General features: G+C 41.3%; 1 protein-coding gene across 2 annotated transcripts in view; it reads right to left on the bottom strand.

Moving 5' to 3' along the window:
* LOC124131612 (spore wall protein 2-like) overlaps window positions 1-24596 on the bottom strand; it is a 35542-nt gene extending 10946 nt beyond the window's left edge. The window contains exons 1-3 of one of the 2 annotated variants that reach the window (XM_046494990.2): window positions 24353-24596; window positions 10494-10686; window positions 4399-7365 (exon numbers count right to left, since the gene is read on the bottom strand). In XM_046494990.2, the coding sequence (XP_046350946.2) occupies window positions 4399-7365; window positions 10494-10686; window positions 24353-24382 (3190 nt within the window). In that variant the 5' untranslated portion in view covers window positions 24383-24596. The remainder of the gene's footprint in view (window positions 1-4398; window positions 7366-10493; window positions 10687-24352) is intronic. The other variant, XM_046494991.2, reaches the window with a different exon arrangement.
* Window positions 24597-27492: the final 2896 nt, after the last annotated feature.

The raw sequence follows: 27492 nt of genomic DNA, 5'->3' as shown, positions 1-27492 counted from the left end.
TCATATCAGCGTTGCTTATATTATCAACTATACGGTAATTTGTTTTCAGTTCAATGTCTAGAAACATACTGGTGCAGGTTTAACGTACCAACATGTTTATAGGAATAAGTATTTGTTATTTTAGAAAAAATCCACAAAATAAGTTATTCTTACATTCGACATTTGCAGTTCAATGTCTAAAAACATACTGGTGCAGGTTTAACGTACCAACATGTTTATAGGAATAAGTATTTGTTATTTTAGAATAAATCCACAACAAAATGATTATTTGCCATCAGAATCTCACCATTCCCCGAATACGAATATAACTAATTGTCCCAAAATTGACATGCAATCAGCTGATATTTTCGATAGTCTGAGTAGACATCAAAAACGTTTCAGCCTTCAAACCAAGTCTAATCTTGGGGAACAAAGGTGAAGAAATAATTTATTTGTTGTGGACCTTAGGACATATTTAACAGCCAAACTATCTGTATGACAAAAGTCAAAGAAGTGCACTTCCCGATGTTATTCATACTGACAAATACAGAACGGATAGGATGTCCTTTATGATAATGATTGTCTGCCAGATTCTACTTTCGCGGAACCGGAAGCAGATGAGATTATAGTCCGGAATGTAGTACACGTTGGGGCAGATAACTGATCATCAACTATAGTTTAGAGATTTGCACTAGTCTGTCTTACAGACCCTGATACAAATATATATCAAATACAGCCCATGCAAGTCTATAATGTTTGGCAAGTCTAGATCACTGCAGTATCTGAAAATGAATAGAGTCACTGGGCCCCTTTTTATTATATTTTTATCACGATAACTGAACAACTGGGTTTTTTTCTGTACGATATGTTCATTTCCGAGACTAGATGTTAGTCTAAGATTTGCACAAGCAATGGTAGGATAATTGTGAATATTGGAACATGGATTTGCAATCGTCGTAGCTCCACAACTTTCCAACTTTAACGTAATCTCAGAACATTTGTACCCCAATGAACGATCGTAACGCCTATATTAATGGAGATTTATAACTGTCTTCGATCTATGACAATCGCAACTCCCATACTTCAACACAGACTTACTATTTTCTTAGAACTACGACAACCGCAGCTCCCATACTTCAACACAGATTTACGAGCCATACTTCAACACAGACTTACTGTTGTCTTAGCTATAGGACAATCGCAACTCCAATACTTCAACACAGATTTACTGTTGTCTTAGCTATAGGACAATCGCAACTCCCATACTTCAACACAGATTTACTGTTGTCTTAGCTATAGGACAATCGCAACTCCCATACTTCAACACATATTTACAGTTGTCTTAGCTACAGGACAATCGCAACACCCATGTGTCAACACATATTTACTGTTGTCTGAGCTATAGGACAATCGCAACTCCCATACTTCAACACAGATTTACAGTTGTCTTAGCTATAGGACAATCCCAACTCCCATATGTCAACACATATTTACTGTTGTCTTAGCTATAGGACAATCGCAACTACCATACTTCAACACAGATTTACAGTTGTCTTAGCTACAGGACAATCGCAACACCCATGTGTCAACACATATTTACTGTTGTCTTAGCTATAGTACAATCGCACCTCCTATACTTCAAAACAGATTTACTGTTGTCTTAGCTATAGGGCAGTCGCAACTCCCACATGTCAACACATATATACAGTTGTCTTAGCTACAGGACAATCGCAACTCCCATACTTCTACACACATATACAGTTGTCTTAGCTATAGGACAATCGCAACTCCCATACTTCAACACATATTTACTGTTGTCTTAGCTATAGGACAATCGCAACTCCCATACGTCAACACAGATTTACTGTTATCTTAGCTATAGGACAATCGCAACTCCCATACTTCAACACAGATTTACTGTTGTCTTAGCTATAGGACAATCGCAACTCCCATACTTCAACACATATTTACAGTTGTCTTAGCTACAGGACAATCGCAACACCCATGTGTCAACACATATTTACTGTTGTCTGAGCTATAGGACAATCGCAACTCCCATACTTCAACACAGATTTACAGTTGTCTTAGCTATAGGACAATCCCAACTCCCATATGTCAACACATATTTACTGTTGTCTTAGCTATAGGACAATCGCAACTACCATACTTCAACACAGATTTACAGTTGTCTTAGCTACAGGACAATCGCAACACCCATGTGTCAACACATATTTACTGTTGTCTTAGCTATAGTACAATCGCACCTCCTATACTTCAAAACAGATTTACTGTTGTCTTAGCTATAGGGCAGTCGCAACTCCCACATGTCAACACATGTATACAGTTGTCTTAGCTACAGGACAATCGCAACTCCCATACTTCTACACACATATACAGTTGTCTTAGCTATAGGACAATCGCAACTCCCATACTTCAACACAGATTTACTGTTGTCTTAGCTATAGGACAATCGCAACTCCCATACATCAACACAGATTTACTGTTATCTTAGCTATAGGACAATCGCAACTCCCATACTTCGACACATATTTACTGTTGTCTTAGCTATAGGACAATCGCACCTCCCATATGTCAACACATATTTACTGTTGTCTTAGATATAGGACAGTCGCAACTCCCATACGTCAACACATATATACAGTTGTCTTAGCTACAGGACAATCGCAACTCCCATACGTCAACACATATATACAGTTGTCTTAGCTACAGGACAATCGCAACTCCCATACTTCGACAACGTGACGAGTGTTTAATGCTACTTATTGCCACTGCCATGTCATTATTACCTACTTGTTCACGCTATGACGTCAGTTGGTCAATATTGGCCAGAGGGTGACCAGTGTGACCACAGTGAGGTCATAAACCCATGTCTATGACCTTGGCAACAGGGAATACAAAGTTATACAACTAGATTACTACATGCATGTACAAGTTGTATTGAAATTACACATTAATGTTACATGCAGTATTCTCAATAATAATTTCGCAAAATGGTTAGATGAAAGAAGTCACCAACACACAACAATATATTAGAAAACCGCCACCAATGCTAAAAAAAATAAAAATCGTTGATGCACATGCGCAGCGTGGTCCTAGTTGTGCTTACCCTTAAACCTCCAAGATCCAGGGCCCCGTTCCTCAAAGCGATCTTAGCACTACGATGATCGTAAGCCTATGTTAAAGTATAGGACTTACGATCGCCTTAGTGCTAAGATCGCTTTGAGGAACGGTGCCCAGAGCAGTAAAACACGTTTTGACGCAGTTGTTCATATAATTTTGGTAACAGTGCCGTATGTTTAATATGTATAATAACTTGACTATATGTTCACCAACATTTCGAAAATCAGCTTCTCGTTATCACATTAAGCCGCATGCTTCAAGCTCCCGTCAATACAGAGACTATACCTGGTTATTTTATTGACCAAGTCATACAGTACAGCGTCATGCTAAGTCATACGGTAAGGTAGAGAAACGCCAGGGAAAGGAACAAACACATGGCAGAATATATAATGTAATATCGTAATAGATAGAACTACTCGATATCGTAAAGAGCGTGCACGAAAGGGCTGCGTGGAAGAGGGATTCAAGCTGCGGAGATGTAACGAGATAATATTTATTGGTGATCATGCACAAGAGCGGAGGGAGCCACGGGAGGTCAGTAGGACTGAAGACGTGTTTGACTATGTGGAGAATATAAATGAGGAAACGGTCATGCAGTTGAACATATATACGCAGGCAATACACGTGAAGGATAATGTTATATTTTCACATCAAAGTATGTAATAACCATGCTATAACCAGGGAATTATATACTAGTATGTGATATATGTATATTGTATATAGTCATATACATGTATTAATAAATACCTTGCTTCGTATATTCTGTGAAAAGTGTTACAAAGCATCTAAGTGACAGATGACATTAATTAAACATTAACAAGGCAGTAAATATTTTAATAAAACAATTGCGACTCATATTTTCGCCTGACATTTTTAAACAGCATCAGAAATTAAACCTAAGCGTAACTCTCTGCTCTTTAAATGATCATTGCCAACGCGACATAATACTTCACATGCACTACCGCAGAGTTACATAGGTATCTACCACAGAGTAACATTCATGCTACTCACATCTACAAAGATGACGTCATTGATGACGTCATGTATGGCGTCACTACACGACATATATCTGGCTACACTGCTGCGAGGAGGGCCGTCTTGGAGCATGTATAACAAGTCTCAGCTTCACAATTCAATCAACCAAGCAAAAACACTGCACATTTCTGAAATGTCTATCATAAAAGAACTTTGTGTGTGTGTTATTGCATGGTTGTGTAAGATTCTGCGAAGGGCGTTATAACATGCCCCAAGCGTTTCCTGCGCCTGTGTCATAGTCACCTTTACTTGATCTCGAGGTCATCGTCGTGCGAGGTCTTGTGGGGGATCTTGTCTGACTCCTTGAGGTCTCCCTCGGGCTTCTCCGGGCACTCCTCACTTCCGACCCATAGCTCCCTCGGCCTCGCTGTGGGGATGACGTGGATCTCTGAGGCGAGACGACCGCGGTTCGTCCTCGAGGGACGTTTTTCTTCTCCTGCCTGTGATGCACCTGTTTGGCACTTGTTGGTTTGTTCGTGTTCTTTGTTTCCCTAACTGGTTCTTTTTCTTGACTTGTAGCACATGTTTTGGAATCAGAATGTTGCTGCGATTCATTGTTCGCATTGTCAGTGACATCTGTGTGTATTGTCGTGTCATCCTTCTCATTCCTATCTTGACTCACTATACTTTTGGAGTCTGCTTTCGCATCCTCCTCGCCAGTTCCTCTCTCAGTCAGTGAAGCCCGTGATGTAGCCACGGATTTCTTATCCTGTTCCTCCTCGTCTCCTCTTGGCCCTGGGGCTTGTGCAGCGTCAACCGGGGTGTCTAGCACCTCAGGTTTGACGTGCTTTTCAACACTGATTCTCGAAGCCCTGAGAGATTGTCTAGATTGACCAACGCTACCCCTAGACTGAGCACTGTGCGTACTGCGGATACTCTTGCTGTCCCCCTTAATGCTAATTCTCCTATCTTCCTCTGGCTGTACACCCTTCTCTTCGTCCTTGACATTGGCCTCACCCCTATTGTTCCTTCCAGGCTCCTCCTTTGTTGCAGCAGGAGGCGGATTCTCGGACACTGTGGACTCCTTCCTGGTGTTCTCACTCTCTGTCTGCTGCCCAGCTTGGACCTCTGTACTTTCTATAGTCTTGTTACCTGGAACTAAAGCAGACGTCTTGTCATCTTCGATATCGTCTTCACTGTCTTCGCCTGTCTCATCGTCCTCCTCGCTGCTTGAGTCCTCTTCTTCCTCACTTTCCCCACTTTCATCTTCGTCGTCGCCTTCAACCCTATCCTGTACACCCTCAATCGTATTTGTAACCTCACTCTCTACCTTTACCTCTTTATCCAAATTATCATCCTTAACTGAATCATGAGCCACACTTTCCTTCCTGTGCTCAACCTCAACTTCCTCCTTTCCTACCTCGCCGTTCTCCGCTTTGTCCCTCTCGCCTACCTCGCCATCCTCTTCAACGTCCTTTCCTATCCCTCCGTTGTCTTTAGCCTCACCATTATTAACCACCTCACTCGGATCTTCAGTTTCGGCCATTTCCTCTGCCTTAACGTCTGAATTAACACCAACCTCACCCTGCTCCCCATCGTCATTGGCGATATCCTCCTGGACCTCTTGTTTAACCTCAACCTCTTCCTTTTCCTCAACTTCAGCCTCTCCCTTTTCCTCAATCTCAGCCCCGACCTGTTTCGTCGTATCAGTTTCACTCCCGTTCTCCTCGTTCTGTGTTTCCTGTTGATCGCCATCTTGTCTGTTGGCCTGACTCACAATCTCGATCTCATCCTGGCTGCGGGTGGAGTCGGAATCCTGATCTGACTGCCTCCTAGGAGCCTTAACGTACACGGTTGATATCGGAGGCTGGCCTCTTGTAGTATCACCCTCAGTTTGACTCAAACTAGAAGTTTCAAACTCAAAGTCTCCGTTTTCATCCTTTTTACGACCATCCAAAGAGGAAGACTCCTGGTTTCCCCCAGTGCCACCGTCTCGCTGCCAAGACTCGCTTTGGTCTTCCTCCGCATTTTCTCTTGTATTGTCAGCCTCTGTAGAATCTGCTCCAATCACATTATGTGATTCATTCTCTGACAGCCTCCGGGTCTGTAACGTTTCATCTGTATCATCTCCATTACTTCCTTGCTGTATCTCACTGTCCTGATTTGAATGCCCATTCTCCATCCGTTGCCCTGGCCGTTCGTCCACCTGATTACTACCGCTTGTCTCCTGTAATTCTTCGCTATTTTCCCTATCATCTGAATTAATTATTACCTGATCCTCTCCCCTACTCTCGTCACCACGTGACTGTGAAGCTTGCCCTGGCACACATGACTCCTTTTCGTCTAAACCTGCGCCACTGTCTGTATCGCCTTCATGGGATCTTTTCTCCGGAAGTTGGTTCGGGTCTTCAGTTTGGGGTTGGCTATGTTCCGACCTGACGTCACTTCTTTCCGCTGTACCACTAGGGGGCGTTTCCTCCTGTGACTGGGTCTTTGAAGGGTCAGAATCGTTCGTATCCATGCGATTGTTTTCTGTCCCATCTATTTCCGCTTCTCGCTCTGCTGAGTCGGATTTTTCAGTCAGTGATTGTCTACGCTCTGTTGTGTCGTCAGCTGTTTTACTTACGCTGTTATCTGCCGTAGAACTGTGCTCTTGTGCTGCGGCTTGTGATTCACCTGTTTCCGTTGTTTCGTCGACACGGTTATTGGTTTCTTCTTTTTCTGACCTATTCTCTTGTGATTGGTTAGGATCTTTAGAATGTGCTTGACTGATTTCAGCGGTGACGTCATCTGCCTCATTTTCCTCATCCCCGGAATCGTCATTCTCAGACTCTGATCCACTTTCCCCCCCTTCCTCATCCCCAGCCACTTCCCCGACGTGATTATCTCCCTTCGCATCACGTGACGTAACAACCTGACCCGTATCGTCCGCTTCTTTTTCAGTGTCAGTTTTCTCAGAATCTGGCAGAGCATTTGGGGATCCAGAATCATGGCTACCATTTTCGTTTGAGCTATTTGCAGCTTCGGCATGTTTACCGGAACTGTTCTCTCTCTCATCACTGTTACTATGTGCATCCTCCACGTGATCCCCGAGCTCATCCCCACCCCCTTGTTCTGCAGAACTCTTCTGCTCTACCTCACTACCTACACTGACCTTCGATTCGTCCATATTGTCTTTACTCACAGGTTTACTACCGGTATTTGGTAAACCTCCCTCGGTATTACTCCAATCCTGCCCTGATTCTGGCTCATGCGCGTCCAGTGCGGAGGCTGATGGTCAAATCAAAAACAAACAGTTGATCACTACGACGCTTCTTACCAGGGGAGGCTAGGAAATGACGGCGGAGGAAAGGCGAAGCTGTAGCGAACTAACGACACACCAAACTGACACAAACAAGCTAAATAAAGAGGGAAGACAACACAGATAAATATATTGCCATAGCGACGAAAACGTTGCTAGGAAACACAGCAAGGTTTTGATTTGGGAACGACGATTCAATTATCGGTTGTCTTCAAAATAACATCAATACACAAGAAGAGAAAGGCTGAGTCAGATGATGCGTGTGTGCAGTCAATGGACTCGTTAAAGGTGCTCCGTCATTGTCTACAACAATACCATCAACGTCGCATAGGCTTTATAGATTGACCACAGAAAGAACATAATGTCAATTTTTCATCAGAAATACATTTTTTGAAAAATATACACTGTATCTACGTAAATGCTTGATGATAGTAACCCATGGTTGTATGATATAGAAATAGTACGCCCGTAAGAAATATTGAACGTTTCCGCTTAACTGAGAAGTTTAATTTAAATTATCACATATGTCAAAACAAATGACGAAATGGCAATTTTCGCGCAGTCGTATAGTATCGATAATAATTTAAATATCTGCTTTTTGTTATATCCAAATGTTAACGGAACAGTTATTTAAACAGACTGCCTGTCATCCATATTTGAAGACTATTCGTTCATATATAAATTCGTTAATCCATCAATATTGACGTATCCTGTTATAACAACGCTGTTGATATGATATAAAACGGTCATCACAATGATGGAGCATCTTTAACTGAATGGAAGGTCAGGCTATATAAGACATTGATTAAGCGGGAATTAACGTGCAACAGAGAAACAACAGTTAATAGATTGGCTATCAAAGGCAGGACGAGGTCGAGTGCGCGGGCTCAACACAGGGTCGGTGCATGTAAGTGCGATGTTGAGGAGTGTTATGACAGGTCACCGTCAACGTAGGTTCTGCAACAGGGTTTGTGCATGTAAGAAGTGTTATAACATTTCACGGTTATAATAGGGTCTCCGTGTCGGCTCTCAACGGGGCAGGTGCATGTCAGGGTGATGCAGGGGAGTTGTCAAACAGCAGTCGTGTTGATATAGGTCTCCATATGGGAAGAAAATGTGCTTGGGGAACGCTCTTACTTGGAATCTCTCCAGCATCTTCTCGGGGCTCGACTAACTCAAGACAGTTGTACATGGAGGCTGCTCTATAGGGTTGTGTTTGGGACAGCATTTGTTTATTAGTCCACACACTTAGCCCAGGTCACGGGAAATATTACTGTTCCATTTTGGAGATGATATGTTTTTCTGTTATCCCCTGTCGCTGGGTTCCATTGTATCGAACCCATGGGGCGGTCGGGTAGCCTAGTGGTTAAAGCGTTCGCTCGTCACGTCGAAGACCCAGGTTCGATTCCCGACGTGGGTACAGTGTGTGAAGCCCATTTCTGGTGTCCCCCGCTGTGATATTGCTGGAATATTGCGGCGTAAAACCATACTCACTCGCTCACTCACTCACTCACTCACTGTATCAAACCCCAAAACTTTGCTTAATGAGGGGCGGAGGTGTATCATAGAGGTTAAACGTTGACTATCCAGGTTTGATTCCCGACATGGGTACAATGTGTGCAGCAATATTTCTAGTGTGCCCCACCATGATACAATGCTAAAATCAGCGTAGATCCCACTCACCTAATGTAGGGATGCAACGAGGAAGTCTCATATACAAGCGTGCGAATAACGGGGTTAACACCCTAGTATCATGTCATATACCTGTAGGCACACATCTTGGCCACGCATGTTGAACACACACGGTTGAACTGACAACTGTCATCTACTGTAGATATTCTGTAGTCTATAATCTAAATGTCTATGTATAAAGAAGAGGGCGTAGATAGTGGACTTCTAAATGCCTAATATATGTACAAAACGGACATAAACCGTCTACTTTGCAAATTGGAGTAAATCTAAACGACACTGTTCTACTTTTACAGGACTTACTGCGCATGTTGTAACAAACAATAAACACAATATTTACAAAACAAAACTGAAATAAATAAAGACATTATTAACCACACCATTCACGCTTAGAAACATAAAAAAGCTGGGTTAGTGTAAGCTGTAAGTTAGCGCCTGTATACATAGATACAATATATATATAGATGTATAATATATGGTTACTATATGAATATGTCCCACTGTTCCTGTCTCTCGTCTTACAGAAATGACAGACAATATATCTTATCACCCCAAACTGGCTTCCAGGGGAGATATAGCTGAATTACATTGCATCAGAATGCTTTGGAGAAAATTGTGACGTCATTACAATGACGTCACAATGAAATGACATCACTAATTTCTCTGCCTCTGAAACTTGTTACCTATACTTTTTACACTCAAGATACTGGTTATTACCGTTCATAAACTGAAACAGTCGGAGAATGATTTTTGATGATAAAAAGAATCTCACGCTCGTGTCTTTTGATATCAAATGTATGAACGCACGTGAATAAAAGTTTAAATTTTATCGACGCGTGTTGATATATTTAATATCAAAATAGACACGGGTGAGATTCCCTATCAGTAAAAACAACAACAACAGCAATATTAATATTAAATGGTTGGTCCCATTGAGTGTGTAATGCTCGGTAAGGGCTGTGCATTGGTATACAGCGGCCCGTACAGTGACCTTTTAATATCATAAGGGTATACAAGTAAGCATTCTTGATGCATTTGTTATAAAGGAGGCACACGTCCAATACCCAGATGGGATTGGATGTATAACCTTGGTGTCAGCCAAACAATGCTCAAACACCGTAACATCCATGTTTGGATCCATTGGAGGTAACTGTGGCTTCAACAAGGCCAGCGTTGAGATTATGATAACACGTATCAGACTCTTAACTCACCCACAACAAAAATAACAGTTCTGGAAACAATTAAATCCAAGGGTTGGAGAATAACCCCAGGAACCTACTTTGACATACAGTAAAGTTCTCGTAGTGACAAATACCGCCATTTATACATTTACCAACCAAAGGAAATATAGAAATATAGGTTTTCACATCTATTTCAAAACATGCATTTCATCTCTGCAAACACATACCTGATTCAGTGTCTGTTTGTTCCTCTTGCCGGTTGCCTTCATCTGGTTTTCGGTCTGAACTGTTCTTCCGGTCCGACTTGGCTCCATCTTTCTCCTCCTTCCGTTTGTCGGCGCTGTCTCGTCGTTGTGCTGGGTCCTCTTCTTTGCTGACTTTCCTGGAGTTTCCTTCTTCGGAATGCTCCCCTGTTTTGTCCTGTGGGTTTCAAATATTCACCTTTATATTTACTTTTGTTTTATGCGGGTTCATCATTGTATCAAGCTATCTTAATCGTCGGTGATTAAATTGCTAAATCTCTCAGCGCTAAAAAATCCCGGTTAACATCAATGTTACTTTGATATCATTGTGAACATAGCCGTGAAATAAACATTTATGTAAACGTCGGCATCAATGTCACCATAACGTCTTCCAAGTTCAATATAACCTTACCATCAATGATAACCTAACTTTGGCATCAATGGAGACATAACGTTGACATCAGTGGTTACATAACCTTGGCATCGATGTTATACCATGGCATCAATGGTAACATAACCTTGGCATCGATTGTAACATAACCTTGGCATCGATGTTTACATAACCTTGGCATCGATGGTAACATCTTTGGCATCAATGGTAACATAACTTTGGCATCAGTGGTAACATAACCTTGGCATCGATGTTATCATAACATGGCAGCAATGATAACATATCCCTGGCACCGATGTTATCATAACATGGCAGCAATGATAACATACCCCTGACACCGATGTTATCATAACATGGCAGCAATGATAACATACTCCTGGCATCAATGGTAACATAACTTTGGCATCAGTGGTAACATAACCTTGGACATCGATGTTATACCATGGCAGCAATGATAACATACCCCTGACACCGATGTTATCATGACATGGCAGCAATGATAACATACCCCTGACACCGATGTTATCATGACATAGTAGCAATGATAACATACCCTCTGGCATCAATCATAACTTAATTCTAAACATCGACGTTATCATAACCTGGGTACCAACACAATCTCAACAGCAATGATAAATAACCTTTTAATCAATGTTAACAAGAACATCAACGCCAGCGTCAGTATACATGTCAACACCAATGTAAGGTTATCTGCAGTTAGCTCTACGCTTGTTTATACGAGTCGCAAACAGAAGTAAACACTTTTGTGGGTACCCTAGCAATCAGCCCATAATTATTTGTTGCGTAAGAATGTTTTTTAGGTTTCATGCTAATGACATGTTCCGAGCGGTCGATACGCTATAGTTTTTTTTCTGAAGTGACGTTTGACAAACATTCTACTCTATCAGCAACGTCCATCAGTTCCATTTGCCAGTTTGTATCAATGGTGTATCGATGGCAAACCGGAGTTAGCACTCGAACTAGACTCTGCCAGTACCTCGGACTCGTTAAGAAAAATGAATACATTGCATGCCAGTATATCGACCTGAGACCACGGTCAGTGTGTGAAGAAAGAACCTCATAAATATTCATTAGTCCACACAGTATTTGATAAACCGCGAAAACTGGTAATGGGGATAAACGGGAGACTGGCTTCCTGCAGCCGTTATGCAGCGTGTCAGTGATGGGACACCGCCGGTACATGCCAAGTTATACCTAGCCCTACATGGCGTCGTGTAACACTGATTCGTACACAATGATAGGATGTGTTACGTATGCGACTGTGGAAAACCATTATGACGGTTTATTATGTGTTTAGTCATAGACTATGTTTCTATGAAACTGATATTACCACAGAGTGAAAAGATCTATATGCCGGAACTACTTTTCCGTATCAATGTTTAGTTTTGTTATCAGTAAAAGAAGGCAAGTAATGATAAATAGATTAGGTCATATGACACGGCAATCACTAATCGTGACCGTAGAAAGTTATAATCAACCTTGTCAGGTCACTCCAACAAATCAACATGTTTGCAAGACGAGAGCAGGACACTCTACTTATTCTAAACTTGGCAGCAAAGTAGCGATATTGAAAAATGACGTCAACATTACGTCATGGACAAATAGCTCGACGTCATTGAACAAGTATATGCATCTTTATTTAGAGCGTCCATAACAGCGTAATTTCTATTGAGTGAGTGAGTGAGTGAGTAAGGTTTAACGCCGCTTTGGACAGTTTTCCAGTTATACCACGGCGCGTCAGCTTAATGTGGCAGGTCCGAAGTGATGAAGGTCTCACACGTTTACCACTTCGGTGAAACCCACGAGCACGGGCGTGGTACTGATAAACCTAGAAACATAATCGGGGAGAACCGGGATTCGAACACAAAACCATTGGTTTCTGGCGTGCCCAAGGGACGCAACTCAGCACAGGGTAATTTTGAATTGATTATCTATTATTATCTAGTAAAATAACATTTTTGTCTCATAGCTCCACAAAAATATTGAATAACGTAATGAGAAAACCTTGTTGTTTGACAAGATTAGCCCGATATCCGACGCAGTTTTGCGGTGTGTGACTAATATGAGTTCTATTATGATTAAGAAATATCTATCACACAATTCATTATGACTTCATATAACCACTATGACGATATATCACCAGTTTTGCGATGTGTGACTATTATGACTTCATATAACCCCTATATAGATATATTTCCAGTTTTGCGGTGTGTGACTATTATGATTTCTATGATGATTAAGAAATATCTATCACACAATTCATTATAACTTCATATAACCACTATGACGATATATTTCCAGTTTTGCGGTGTGTGACTTTTATGATTTCTATTATGATTATGAAATATCTATCACACAATTCATTATGACTTCATAACACCATATAGGACGATATAGTCAGCGTCATTTTTTAGGGGTCACGTAGATAATAAAAGATAAAAGTATTGAAAAAACGTCGCATTTTCAACTTCAAAGAGTGCAGCGCATTTGCATCCGGAATGAACCGTTATATACCCACACTACTGTTACTTGCCATGTATAGCACGTGCATGTGCTAAACCACTGGTTGCGTTCAGGAGTGTGTTTTGTGGTAGCTATTTCGGTGAATAACCATTATGACGGATTAATCACAATGTTGGTTGGTTGGTTGGTTGTTTAACGCCGCACTCAGCAATATTCCAGCTATATGACGGCGGTCTGTAAATAAACGAGTCTGGACCAGACAACCCAGTGATTGAGCATCATGAGCATCGATCAGCGCAATTTGGATCGATGACATGCATCAACCAAGTCAGCGAGCCTGACCACCCGATCCCGTTAGTCGCCTCTTACGACAAGCATAGTCGCCTTTTACGGCAAGCATGGGTTGCTGAAGACCTATTCTACCCCGGATCTTCACGGGTCTAATACCATTTTGAAGAGAATGATGATCATAAAGCAATTAGGTAGTTATCACATTAAAAACTATTATTATAACTTGTCCACCGGCCTCGAGGACTACATCAACCCATGTCACGCGAGGATCCGGTGGACAATGAATTTATCTCACAGCACACCCAAATGTATTGCAGGCATGTCTTGTGCATGCAAGCTTTTGTCCGAATCGGTAAGAATATCACAGTTATGCATCATTCGTGACCAACTCGTGTTATTCCGGGACAAGCCGAATAGCGACTCGTGCCCCTCTCGTGGCCATTTTTGCGACTAGGTTCCGTCTTAGCGCAAACGGGCATACCTAAAACAATTGTCAACTCGTTGCGTAATGGTTCACATATATTTCCCCATATATTATATATATTTCAGATGCAATTTAAAGGACATGGGGACGTGCGGAATTATACAGTATGATTGAACAAATTTAACTGTGTCTTGGGTATATTTTTAGATGCAAGACATATGTAAAATCAAAAAATATTTCTGAGGGATTATTTGACAAAGAACTCGAAATCATACGCGCATTCTGATTGGTTTGTCGTATTTTCGCACATAACATTCATCGACAGGGGGACGAGTCTTCTTGCAGGTTACGGAAAGGGGCGAGTGGTGACGAATGAGTTATGCATGTATCCAGTTTGTTGTGGCAGAAAACAGACTTAAGTTATTCCCCCTAGATATATTTCATTCGGAAAATATCGTAAATATCCGGATAATGACGTCGAACATAATTAATTCGAGATACAAAATTGTGGTTGGTATGTTGCAGATGTAATGTCAACTGTTCACCAATTCGAGTGAGGAACACAAGAAGTCTAACTTACATGCCAGCGGGGTACATTGAAAACTATAGAATGGATATCACCCAATCAGAATCCGACATCCACGTGTAACGTTAGATAAATGTGAATAAACAAAAACGTTAAATGTCTTGCATGAACCAAAAGCTAAACCATTACCGTTGAGGGAAGATTCAAGGACTGCCAGTAACAATAATACCAAACACAAACAGCCCTAAATCACCTGTACATAATAAAGTAGTACATATCAAGTGACAGTCCCGCTCCAGGAGAGGTACCCACTGAGACGTGTACTAGCTCAACGACTGCCCCGCCGCTATGTAAACAACCTTCCACATTTATGGCACTCCCAGTTGTACACAGGACCTCTGACACTACTCCTAGCTTTACTGTGTGTACCTTGAAATGAGATCCTGAACGGCGACAGCTCTTACAGCCATACATTAGCGCCATATACACGAGGACCGTGTTATCTAAGTGTTGTTGACTAGTATATACAGGCACAAGTTCGTAAAGTTGAATGAGTGTGGTTCAACGCTGCCTTTATCAATATTCCAGCCATATCACAGCGGGGGTTGGAAGGGGTGTGAGACATGGGCTTCATTCAGTGAAATCATTTAGGGAATCGAACCCGAGTGTACGGTGTGACGAGCGAACGCTGTAACCCCTCGGCTACCCGGCCGTCCTTGTTATTATAAGCGATGGGGAAATACTAGTCTGTCATACAGACCCTGAAACAAATATATCCAATACAGCCCATGCAAGTCAATAATGTTTGGCAAGTCTAGATTACTGCGGTATAAGTCTCTGGGCTTTTTATTATATTTTATAACTATAATTTAACAACTGTATTTTCTGTAAAGTATGTTCATTTCAGCAACTTGATGTTAGTCTAGGGAAATACGTACAGAAGACTACCATCTGAGTGAGTGAGTGAGTGAGTATGGTTTTACACCGCTTTTAGCAATATTCCAGCAATATCACGGCGGGGGACACCAGAAATGGGCTTCACACATTGTACCCATGTCGGGAATCGAGCCCGGGTCTTCGGCGTGACGAGCGAACGCTTTAACCTCTAGGCTACCTGACCGCCCCACTACCATCTGAACACACGTACATCTCATATTATATACTATGTTGAGAAACACGTGTATCAAGCCTGTTACATCCTGTTAAATGGTTGGCATGCTGAGGAGGAAAAGATCTAACTATGACAAAAACATATTTTTTCTTACATGGTAAAAAGGTTTCAGTAAATATCAATGTTGGCGCCATCGAAACTCCAGAACGTACACAATTATATATAAGAAAACAATCTAGTCAGGATAATGCACAATACAACGCCCTACGGTGGTACATAAGAAATATCACAGGAATAAAAAGTCGCAGTATTGAACAATAAACCGTTATGTGATTTAAGTGTTTAGTTCTAAATTGTGCAGCATGATTTTGTAATTAACACTTTTTAACCCGCACACACAGAATGAAGGGGTCGGTGGGGAAGCCTAGTGGTTAAAGTGTTCGATCGTTATGCCGATAACACACATGGGTACAATGTGTGAAGCCCATGTCTGGTGTCCCCTGCTGTGATATTGCTGGAATATTGCTAAAAGCGGTATAAAAACCAGACTCACTCGCTCAGAAATGAGGCAGTCTGAGGGCTCGTTTTCCTTATATACCGAATACCTACCTACACATTACGTCTTAGGCCTCATTCCACAAAGCGACCGTAGCGCTAACATTCTTTAACATTGGCTTATGGCAGTCTTAGCGCTACGATCGCTTTGTGGAACGGGTCCCAGTACTGTTTCCATTCAGCTTAATATTGTCTATATATCAATACGTCAGTGATGGCATATATTACTCATATACCAGTGACGGTAATCCCATTACCGACAAGTCTAATCTGCGCCCATGTCTACCTTGTAACGTCTGTCTATAATCAACGTTATTGAGCAGTGAGATGTGACAAATTTACGTCTCAACCATGCGTCTGAGGATATGGCAATATACCGTCTCCCTAGAGGCGAAGCTTTATCACCCGCTAACAAACATTTGATTGGCTTATACAAGCTGGTCGATATTAATACTATTCACTAGATGAGTTTGCAAAAACGTACATATATTTGTGAGGAATTAAGGATCGTGAATTATAAGACATTGGTGATCTCTCAGTGGACTGGAGGTGTCTTCAGGGCACGGTGAGATTTATACATACTACCTATTGGCACTGACTAAGCAGTGGGTGCCTCACCTTTGTCAAGCTATAGCGGGCCCCCTTATCGTCGCTTACAATAATAGTGAGCTTAGAATTAATACATAATATCCATGTATTATACTTATGGAGAAGATCCGCAGCGGGACAGAAAGGTTTGGGGGCATGTATGGCGCGGGGACATGATCTACTTTTGTCACGATGGGTGATCGGATTAGCTTTTTTTATATGCAACTGACTTTCGTGTCTACTATACTCTATGCACTCTACTCCGTGATCCGTGGGACGAAGCTCAACATAATTTACCAATAACTTCAAAAGGTCAAATGCTATTTGTAATATTTCTGTGGAAAATAGGAGTTAAGTAGTTAGGATATGGTTGACATTTAGAATGTAACTGGAATGTAATCCGATTGCCACCCATACAATCAGGCTCCATGTGGTGATATTCCACAACCGATACAAGTATCACTCACAGTTCGATAGGGATATATTTTTATTTCAGGTAATGACTTCATTTCATGGATGGTGCGGATAAGTTGTAATATGAGCAGTACGCGATTCTGCCAGGGAATTAACGTACATGTTTTCCAAGACACAAAACCCGTGAAGAGAAGTCCGGGTAGAGAATAGGTCTTCAGCAACCCATGCTTTCCGTAAAAGGCGACTATGCTTGTCGTAAGAGGCGTTTAACGGGATCGGGTGGTTAGGCTCGCTAATTTGGTTGATACATGTCATCGTATCCGAATTGCATAGATCGATGCTCATGATATCAATCACTGGACTGTCTGGTCCAGACTCGATTATTTACAGACCGACGTCATATAGCTGGAATATTGCTGAGTGCGGCGTTAAACAAAAACAAATCCAAGACACAATACACCTACCGTCACATGAGTAGGTGTCCGAAAAGTAAAAGTGCGGATCACGAAGTATCCTTATGTTAAGCTGTTTGTTCTGTCAGACCACCAACTGTCATAACAACAGTACTGTATATACATACATGTTATAGACGTATCGAGTGTGTGAGTTGTGTTTAACTTCACACTGACCAGTACTCAGGTTATATCAGGGCATGCCAGAAAAGCTAATAACGATACTGTTTGTATATGTCTGCTAATGTGGTGAAATCCACGAGCGCCGGTATGGTACGGCACAGGCCAAGGATGATAATTGGGACGACACTACGATTCGGAGCACCAGCAGATTCTGGCACAACTAAGGGAAACAACTCTGCGAATGGCGTGGCCCCGGATTACCCATTCCTTCACATTCAGTTACGTTCTATGATCAAGTAAATACGAGGTAATTGAAGGTCAAGTTTTGTACAAAACGTGGAATAGTTTAAAATATGTATATTTAATTCGATTCTAACGTCCACTTGTTCACGTTCTCAATACAAAACATAATACTGTTTGGAATTGCCGTCTTCTTTTGTATGCCTGGAAGGTAAGTACACACAGCGGAGTGGTAATCGGAACAGATGGAAATATTTCCCTTGGAACTAATCTGGTAGACGAATGACGTGAGCTGATGAAAGATTTACTGAAAGCCGAACGTCGCCAGGAGCTGAAGGACCCCCAAGGGAGATAATCCGATCAGAACACAAAACGTGTACGCTGTAACTATGAGGTCAAGGTGACACACATATCTTAAACTCTTGAGGGGTCGGGCGAGAAGCGTTTAACATAGTCTGCACAGGCCATTGTCAGTTTTACACTTTGTCGATTTAATCATTGAAACAAGATAGTACCCGTCCAAATACTGGCCGGGTACTACCCAATAGTGGTCTTGGGTGTAGTCGGTAACAATCAACTACAGTGAAAGATCAACAGATGGTATGCTTGCAGGTGTAGTGTGCAGCCCATCACACAGCGAAATAACATTAGGAATCTCAGTGTTTTTTTGTTTTTTGGGACATTTCTTATTCCTTTCAAAGGGTTGTACATCAGGTTCCAAGGTTGTACAGTAGGTTTAATCAACTGTAGAGAACATACGTTACATGGATGTACATTTCTTGTGATATAAATATAGCATGTATAACTGAAATATATATATATATATATATATATATATATATATATATATATATATATATATATATATATATATATATATATATATACAGTAAACTACGGTTATAACGAACTCAAAGTGACTACTAATTTCAGTTCGTTATAACCGTAGTTCGTTATAAGCATATATACAGCATAACTACAGCAAATAGTCGGGACCAAACAAATAAGTTCGTTATATCCGTCAGTTCGTTATAAGCGTGTTCGTTATAACCGTAGTTTACTGTATATATATATATATATATATATATATATATATATATATATATATATATATATATACATGATATGTTTCAAGAAAAGCATGAAAAGTTGTACCGATAGTCAGATATAAGCATTTATGATAGTATTGCTATTTGAGGCGTTTCTGATCTATAGCCTGATTTTAATATTTTAATTTGTGTAGGATTTTTCCCCATTTTCGTTCAAATTGTAATAGACCATTGTTTTTTGTGGCAATTAATTTTTCAATCATAGCTGACTCTTTTAGTATTTTCCTAAAATTATCAAAACTTGGTTTCTCACCCTTAATACTTGATATATATATATATATATATATTTATATAGATATATATCTTTTACTTTTAATCTCAGTGTTAGTGTATTTACAAATAACTCGATCGTTTCGTTCCAAACAGTAACTGATAATCATCAAGAACAGTTCAATATGATCGCGAAAAATCGACGTTATGTAGTTGCAGTGCCTACGTCAAGGCAAAAATACTCTTTTGTGGCACTGTGCCTAAAAAAGGTTATATCACAGGGTGAGAAATACCCTCCTCTGTAATTTGCTGAGACAATCACCCTCAATTAATGAGACAAGGTAATTGGCGTGCATTACTCTAAGATATTGAATTTTATATGACGTCATGGTCGTCTAATGGAGCTTGTCACTTTCGACCCACTAGATGTATCATTTATTGAGAAACTCAGACTAAATAATAACGCTTCTCTAAAAAAATACTTTCATCAACAGCTGCCTGAGAAGAATCCTCCAGATCCACTGGCCCAACACCATCAGCAACTCAGACCTGTGGCAGCGTATCAACCGACTGCCAACCGAAGATGAGATCCGGCGCAGAAGATGGGGATGGATTGGGAACACCCTGAGGAAGCCGGTCAGTAACATCACCAGACAGGCGCTGTCATGGAACCCCCAGGGAAAACGAAAATGAGGAAGGCCAAGGCACACCTGGCGACGGGACGTCGAGGCAGAGAGCAAGAAGATGGGACACACCTGGAAACAACTAGAGAGGGCAGCCCAGGACCGAGGACTCTGGCGGACTGTTGTCGGCGGCCTATGCTTCGGGGGGAGCGATGGGCATAACTAACTAACTAATAAAATATGGCAAAAATATCCGTTTACTCGAAGTCCGTGTAAACTATCGAAAACATATGGAGTTCGCTGTAGCTCGAGACAAGCGAGTAGTAGGCCACAATGCCGTCAGGATAGTAATATTCGTTTCAGGCATTCTATGGAGTTTAGGAGATTGGCGTAAGCGAGGTTTTACTGTTTAACCTGAGAGTATCTTTATTGAAGTGTGTGTGTCTTATCTCCCACCACATGTACTTTCCTAAAGATTGAAAGCATTATTTATTTCTGAAATAACCAACACCTGATTGAATTTGTTTACCGTTACTTAAAAAAAAAAAAGATGCAGATCTATGCCGTGTTCAGTATATTAATAAACCATGCACCGTGTCTGGAAAAGGAAACATTTAAAGGAAGGATTCAAAATGAAATGCTCAAGCTCTCTTGTGAAGTGGTGTTAGATGCGAGGATGAATATCGTTTGGGCATCTTTAGTGCAATCAATTTATCCATTACACGGATACAATGGATGTAATTGAAAAAAAAAAACATATTTAGAAAACTATTTAAAAACCTGATTTATTTTATTCACATGACTTTAGTTAATCTGTCATGGTTCTTTAATTTTTTTAGAAGTATATATAGAGAGAACCGTGACAGATTAACTATAGTCATGTGAATAAAATAAATCGGGGGTTTGCAAGTGTGTCTGCATTCTGATATTGCAGTACAGGAATTTCGTCCATAACTTTAACGCGAACATGTCCTGGCGATGGTATACCTGAGAAATGAACCTTGGTCACCTGTTAAATACAAGCTCGTACATGTATCCAGGGTTGTATTAGTCGCCATTGTTTTAATCCTGTGTCATGTCCCGACACAATGGGACAGTTTAGTGGGTCATCACGCAACGCCGGCCCAGTAATCGAACCAAGGATACAGCAGTAATTATCCATTCTTGTTCAACAAAGCTTCACGTTAGATTTGTCACAAAGGAGATCTAATTACATGCCCCACAACACAGAAGACTGTGAGTTATCGATGTGTATAGTTATGAATATACTAGACGTCTCAACAACAATAAACAATAGCTTCCGGGTCATCACAAATGGCATAGTGACGGTACATCACCACACACACGAGGAATGAGGGAGATAGCGAGTGAGTTTGGTTTTACGCCGCTTTAAGCCATATTCCAGCAATATCACGGCGGGGGACACCAGAAATGGGCTTCACACATTGTGCCCATGTGGGGAATCGAACCCGGGTCTTCAGCGTGATGAGCGAACGCTTTAACCACAAGGCCACCCACCGCCCCGACACACGAAGAATGAGATGGGCGGTAGAGCTCGTTTAAATGCAAAACGTCTTCTATTAAAGATTTTTACTCCGGTGTTTCTTAATTCGAGCATACTATTTATATTCAATATATTGCTTTTGTTACATTAACTCTTTTGTTGAATATTTATTTTACGTAAATTGTGGAAAAGGGACATATTGAAAGATGGTGGTGTTTGTTGCTTCTCCTCTTGTGTATCGTCCGATCACCAAACTCTATACAGGCAAACGCTTTAACACTAGGCTGCCCCTAGGCCACATGTAGTCATGAGGTTATCCATGGAGTAATAATACTACGTGCCGCCTAAACCCGTGATTACAACAATGCGCTGAACACCCGGGTTCGATTCCCAACAGGGGCGGTGGGGTAGCCTAGTGGTTAAAGCGTCGGCTCGTCTCGCCGAAGACCAGGGTTCGATTTCCCACATGGGAACAATGTTTGAAGCCTATTTTCCGGTGTCCCCCGCCGTGATATTGCTGGAATATTGCTAACAGCGGTGTAAAACCATACTCACACACTCAATTCCCCACATGGGTACAATGTGTAAAATCCATTTCTGGTGTCCCCCGCCGTGATATTGATGGAATAATAAAGGCAGCCTAAAACTATATTCACTCACTTTAATGTCAGACTAATTTGTTGTAAGGAAGCAATCGACACACTCTTTCTGTCTCTTTCTAAGGAAAACAGCGAGACCTATCACCTAACAAAGTGGGAATGCGTCACTTTCATTGCCAGTTCTAATTCGGCTAAGGCGCTTGATTGGATTTTATTACAGGAAAAAAAACGAAATCAGACTTAGTTTAGTATCATGCACAGATGACATGTCTCAATCACCGTGCACACGTTTTATTTGCCACGAGAAGAACTTTATTTAGTATTTAATTCAGAACTCGCGTGATCGCATTGTTGTACCACAAGTGGTGGAAATCAATTAACTTCGCTCAATAAAACTTCACTTGAGTGTCGATCCATTTATTGCCCCCACACTGACAGGCGCGGACAGCGATAATGAAACATACCAGGTGTTTCAAAGAGAAAGGTATAATTTCGGAGATTTATTAATCAATCCTTTTAAGAAAACAATAAATGAGGCTGTCATTTACCATATCAACTGAAAAATGGAATCCGTCAGCCATGGAATCTGACGCAATATGTTTATACAGTTCTCTTTTATATAAATCATAATATGTCAAAAGAAAACGGTACATGAGGGGCATTTGTAAAATAAATTAAAAACTAGTCCTGAATTTTCCTGACGTAATGTTATTGTATTCAAGGGTATCGGTACCTACAGGTGTGATCATCACGGTTGTCGACATCCATAGGTATATTGATCTATATGGTCTCATTCACCCCTTCATGATGTTGAGCAGATTCATTCCTATCCATGTCGATATCAGGTTCCTGTCAACCTGGCGCAATAATTTACAAACAGTGGCGTTAACGAGATGGTAGTTAGATTAACTTTCAACACATGTGTTTACACAAGATATCAATCCCCATTATCTTACCGCCTTAGCCATACATGTATTCGCACTCGAGGTCCGGTTCATATGAATAAAAAGACGCATCAAAGGATTTGAATGGGATGAGGGCAAATATATTTCTTTTAACGGATGTTTAACAACGGCATATGCTTCAACTAATGGTTGTAATATGACAGCGTATAACAAAAATAGACATATTGGCATAAACTAAAATTATCATATTACTTTGACGCCATATATCGCTGGCGCGGTGGGGTAGTCTAGTGGTTAATGCGTTCTCTCGCCATGCCGAAGGCCCGAGTTCTCCTACATGGGAAGCCCATTTCTGGTGTCCCCCGCCGTGGTATTGCTCGTATATTGTTACTAGCGGTGTAAAACCCTACTCACTCACTGCCACCCCAACCCCCTCACATCCCGACTCAATCATGTTCAGTAGTAACGTATAAACACATATCCACATATGTCTTCACTTCAACACAAAACACGTATCTGGTTGTGATGTAACAGTCTTATTGAGCGAACAGTTGTGTGTCATATAGCGGTATATGCTACACAAAAGAAGTTAAAGAACACCCCATTCTTTCATATTACTATCGCTAATATGTCATGCCGATTCTTTCAAATGTCTTTAGTTAATCTGCCATGCCAGGTGAACTATAGTAATAGGAAAGAATCGGGTGTTCTTAACTTCTTTTCAGTAGTATATATCATCAGCTAAATATATGCTTTTCGGAATATGAGTACACTATTTATGAAGCGGGAGCATCGCTGTAACATTCTAGCCTGACTCTCCTCACCTAGATCTATATACACACGTTCGATTAGTGTGCTGTGTTTTAAACTAAATCTTCCTTATCATTCTGTTGTGTATTTCAATGTTAGGGGAGTATGTTTTTGTATATTCGTAAATTCTCATGAGATAATAAAATATTAGAGTACCCTTAAAACTGATCATATAACTGTTAGCACCAGATGAAGTGGGACTTTGGACGATGAAAATTAAAAACGTCCCTTGAAACATGTAAACCGTATTAATAACTTTTAGCCAAGATAGGGAATGTTGTCTGCTCAACACGACATGACAATCTTAAGTTCCGAAATATCGAACCACCCATGACTTACATGTTATCCAACACGTACAAGTTCACAGACAACGGCGGAACTCAAGCAAATCATCACCTCCGAAACTACTGTCGCCAACACTATACTGTCACACATGCACAAACACAAAAGTCGGCAAACTGTTTAAATCAAGCTATCATTCTCACCTGTGCGTCCCTGGTATCTCCGTCCGACATGGTGGAAGAGTGTGATTGTTTTCCCCTATTTAATTCCCTGAGCTGGTGTAGGTCGCTACTATCGGGTGAAGATCGACTTGTGACTACCCTGTCTCTATGACGATGCCCTCCGAGTTGCCGTGTCACCCCTGGTATACCGTCGCCCTGCCTTGGCAGTGATTGGCTGAACCCCGCTATAGTGGGCCTGGGGTAACGACGCTGTGTTTAAGCAGTGATTGGTTTGGCCCCTCTATTTGGAGCTTACTGTGACGGTAAGCTGTTCCATTGATGTATCGATCGGGGGTACTTAACACTGGGGTTGCGATCAGGGTAGGGGAGACAACTTGTGTCAATTACAAGGTTATCATGAAATGAAGTATTGAGAAAGAGAACACATTTCTCTCTAGATCCACTTTTGGGATCCAGCATCAGTTGTGGTTCAATTTATCGGGCACGTAGACTTGGTGAATGAATCGGGCAACTTGTATATAAATTAGAAGACCAGTATAACACGTTGTGCAATGACTTTAGAAGCATTTTGACAGTTTCTTTTTTATTGTTCGTGTGATCTGTTTTATGAAATGAGTACTCACTGTTCAGAAATGATATAGTGTTTACTTGCTGTTCTATTTTTTTTGTAACTGATGCAAGAAGGAAGTTGGTTAATCATCACACTGTGTGAATTTCATTGTTCTTGTTTAAAACCAGTTGACGTGTTGGGCGCAAATAGACCTCTTATATGATCCAAGTTGCAATCCAAATCTAGCACACCTGGCCAATCGACAGGTAAGTGTGAGACCTGGTTCTTGACAAACATCTGAAATGCCCAGTGCAATAGTTGACATAAAAAAACAACACCCCAATGTTTAATAAATTATAATTGGATATTGGATGTGTTGAAAGAGTGTCGGCAATATCACACGAGAGGGCATCATGCGGAGGCACATTTTATTTGCAGTCTGGTGGGGGGGGGGGGGGGGGGGGGGGGGGGGGGGAGAGTACAAACAATGAAAACTCACAGTGTAGTGTTTTGATGTGTCAGTCGTAGAACGAGTTGCAATGCTATGACGTCACACACGTAAAGCGATAAGACGCACTTCACGTTCTGACGGCTTTCTAAATGTTGTAACAAGTGTTTTACTGATATTTTTTTCTCCGTGTAATCTCTCTCTCTCTCTAATCAAATACAGCTTGATAAAGAAGACAAAGTGCCGGTGCAACGACTTGAAGCAAACTTCCTGGGGCTATAAACCAATCAATACACTTTATTCCCAAGAGAGGGGGCACGGGTGGCCAAGTCGTCTAAGGCTATGCAGAGTTGCGTCCCTTGGACACGTCAGAAACCTATGATTGTGGGTTCGAATCCCGGTTCGCCCCGATTATGTTTCTACGTTTGTCAGCATCATACCCGTGCTCGTGGGTTTCACCGAAGTGGTAAACGTCTGAGACCTGCATCACTTCTGCCTTCCCTCCCTTAAGCTGACAAGCCGTGATAAAACTGGAATACTGTTAAAAACGGCGTAAACCAAACTCACTCACTGTGTAGTACTGATGTTATGGGCACCCCCAGGAAAAGTAGGCCCCTGTTAAAAGCGGCGTTAAAGGGGCACTGATCTAAAGCAATTCCCCGGGACTGGTGGTTGCCTTTGTTATTGTTTTTTTCCCCGTGAGTACCCGGATGATACGCAACGCAACTGAGCGTGACAAGAGACTGAGCTACCGTCTGCAAGGACAGCTGAATAAACTTGGAGGCAATCATTGTTTTACTCATTTTTGAACACGGATTGGTTAACCGTGATCTATATCGATTTCGACAAGGGGCGCATGTTAATTAATTTCTTCAGCCTAAACAAACAGACAAAAAGAAGCTCATCGGATGTCGTCATTTGGAAATAGTTATATGATTGTTATAGATTAATAATAAAAGAGTATCCATGCAGTGAAAGCATTTTCGGATTTCGAATTGCGTCGATAATACGATTACTACTCCCTTGCTGTCATCCACGTTTTCTGTTATAACCCTGCACTTGTGTGTATTTGTCGTCATTCACTTGATGCTCAGTTAATGAATTTATTACAGGTATAATTAGTGGTAGCACCGCTCAGAATACCTGACAAAGGTTCCCATTTGGCATTTATTGTGTCTGGGGTAATTATTCAATCTAAATCCAGGTTTGAAGTGAGGTGAAATGTGTGTTATGTAATATGCACGTGGCAGCCCAGCAAGAGATGAATGATCAGTTGATTTACTTTTTTTGTAAATCAACGTCGGGGAGCATCTGGTGGGAGCGTCCGGGAGGTTTCATCAGACGTCCGGGAGTTTAAAAATACAGTGCAGTCAATAAAACATGTCTTTCTCAGTTTTGTAAGATCGTGAGAATATCAACTGGCGCACGTGTTTGCCATGTGCAGCGGCCAGAAAATGGAAGTACCAGTAACCGGAAGTTTCTGGCCGCTGCACGTGGCACTGTTGACTGCACTGTATTTTTAAACTCCCGAATGTCTGATGAAACCTCCCGGACGTTTCCGGACGTCTGATGAAACCTCCCGGACGTTTCTGGACGTCTGATGAAACCTCCCGGACGTTTCCGGACGCCCCCGGACGTTCCCGGGCGCCCTCGGACGTTAAATAGTAGGACCCACGAACACGGGTTATAATATCCCGAAACGATATATATTTTTTTAAATATTTGATAGCTACAGAGACACGTGACATCGAATGAGTTTCTTTGTACAACTGCAGACGTGTGGGATATTGTTCCTTTGTGTGGGTATTCACGGATATATTCCTCGAACAAGGAAGCTGCCTAAAATTATACACATAAATTTGGTAGGTTGTAATTATGATATTTGCATTTTGATTTCCTTCATTTGCTGTAGCATTGGACAGATTCATTCCTGTTTCTCTAAGTCTTGGTTGGAAAATTCTTCGATGCGCGATAGACGTTGTTTTCACAAGTCTTTTCCTTTGTAAGCGTGTATATATTACAGTCAATTTGTAAAATGTGATTCTCTCAGGCAATTTATAAAATGTGTAAATATTTCAGTCATTTTGACTGAAACATCTGTCTTTTTCTTTAACAGATTGACTAAAACTGATTAAGACGATCAATAGGGCCTATAAACATCAC

The sequence above is a fragment of the Haliotis rufescens genome, unplaced genomic scaffold (assembly GCF_023055435.1).
Source record: "Haliotis rufescens isolate VD_foot unplaced genomic scaffold, xgHalRufe1.0.p SCAF_104, whole genome shotgun sequence".
Taxonomy (NCBI): Eukaryota; Metazoa; Mollusca; class Gastropoda; order Lepetellida; family Haliotidae; genus Haliotis; species Haliotis rufescens.
Note: the sequence above shows the minus strand (reverse complement) of the source record. Positions and strands in the feature narration are given on the sequence as shown.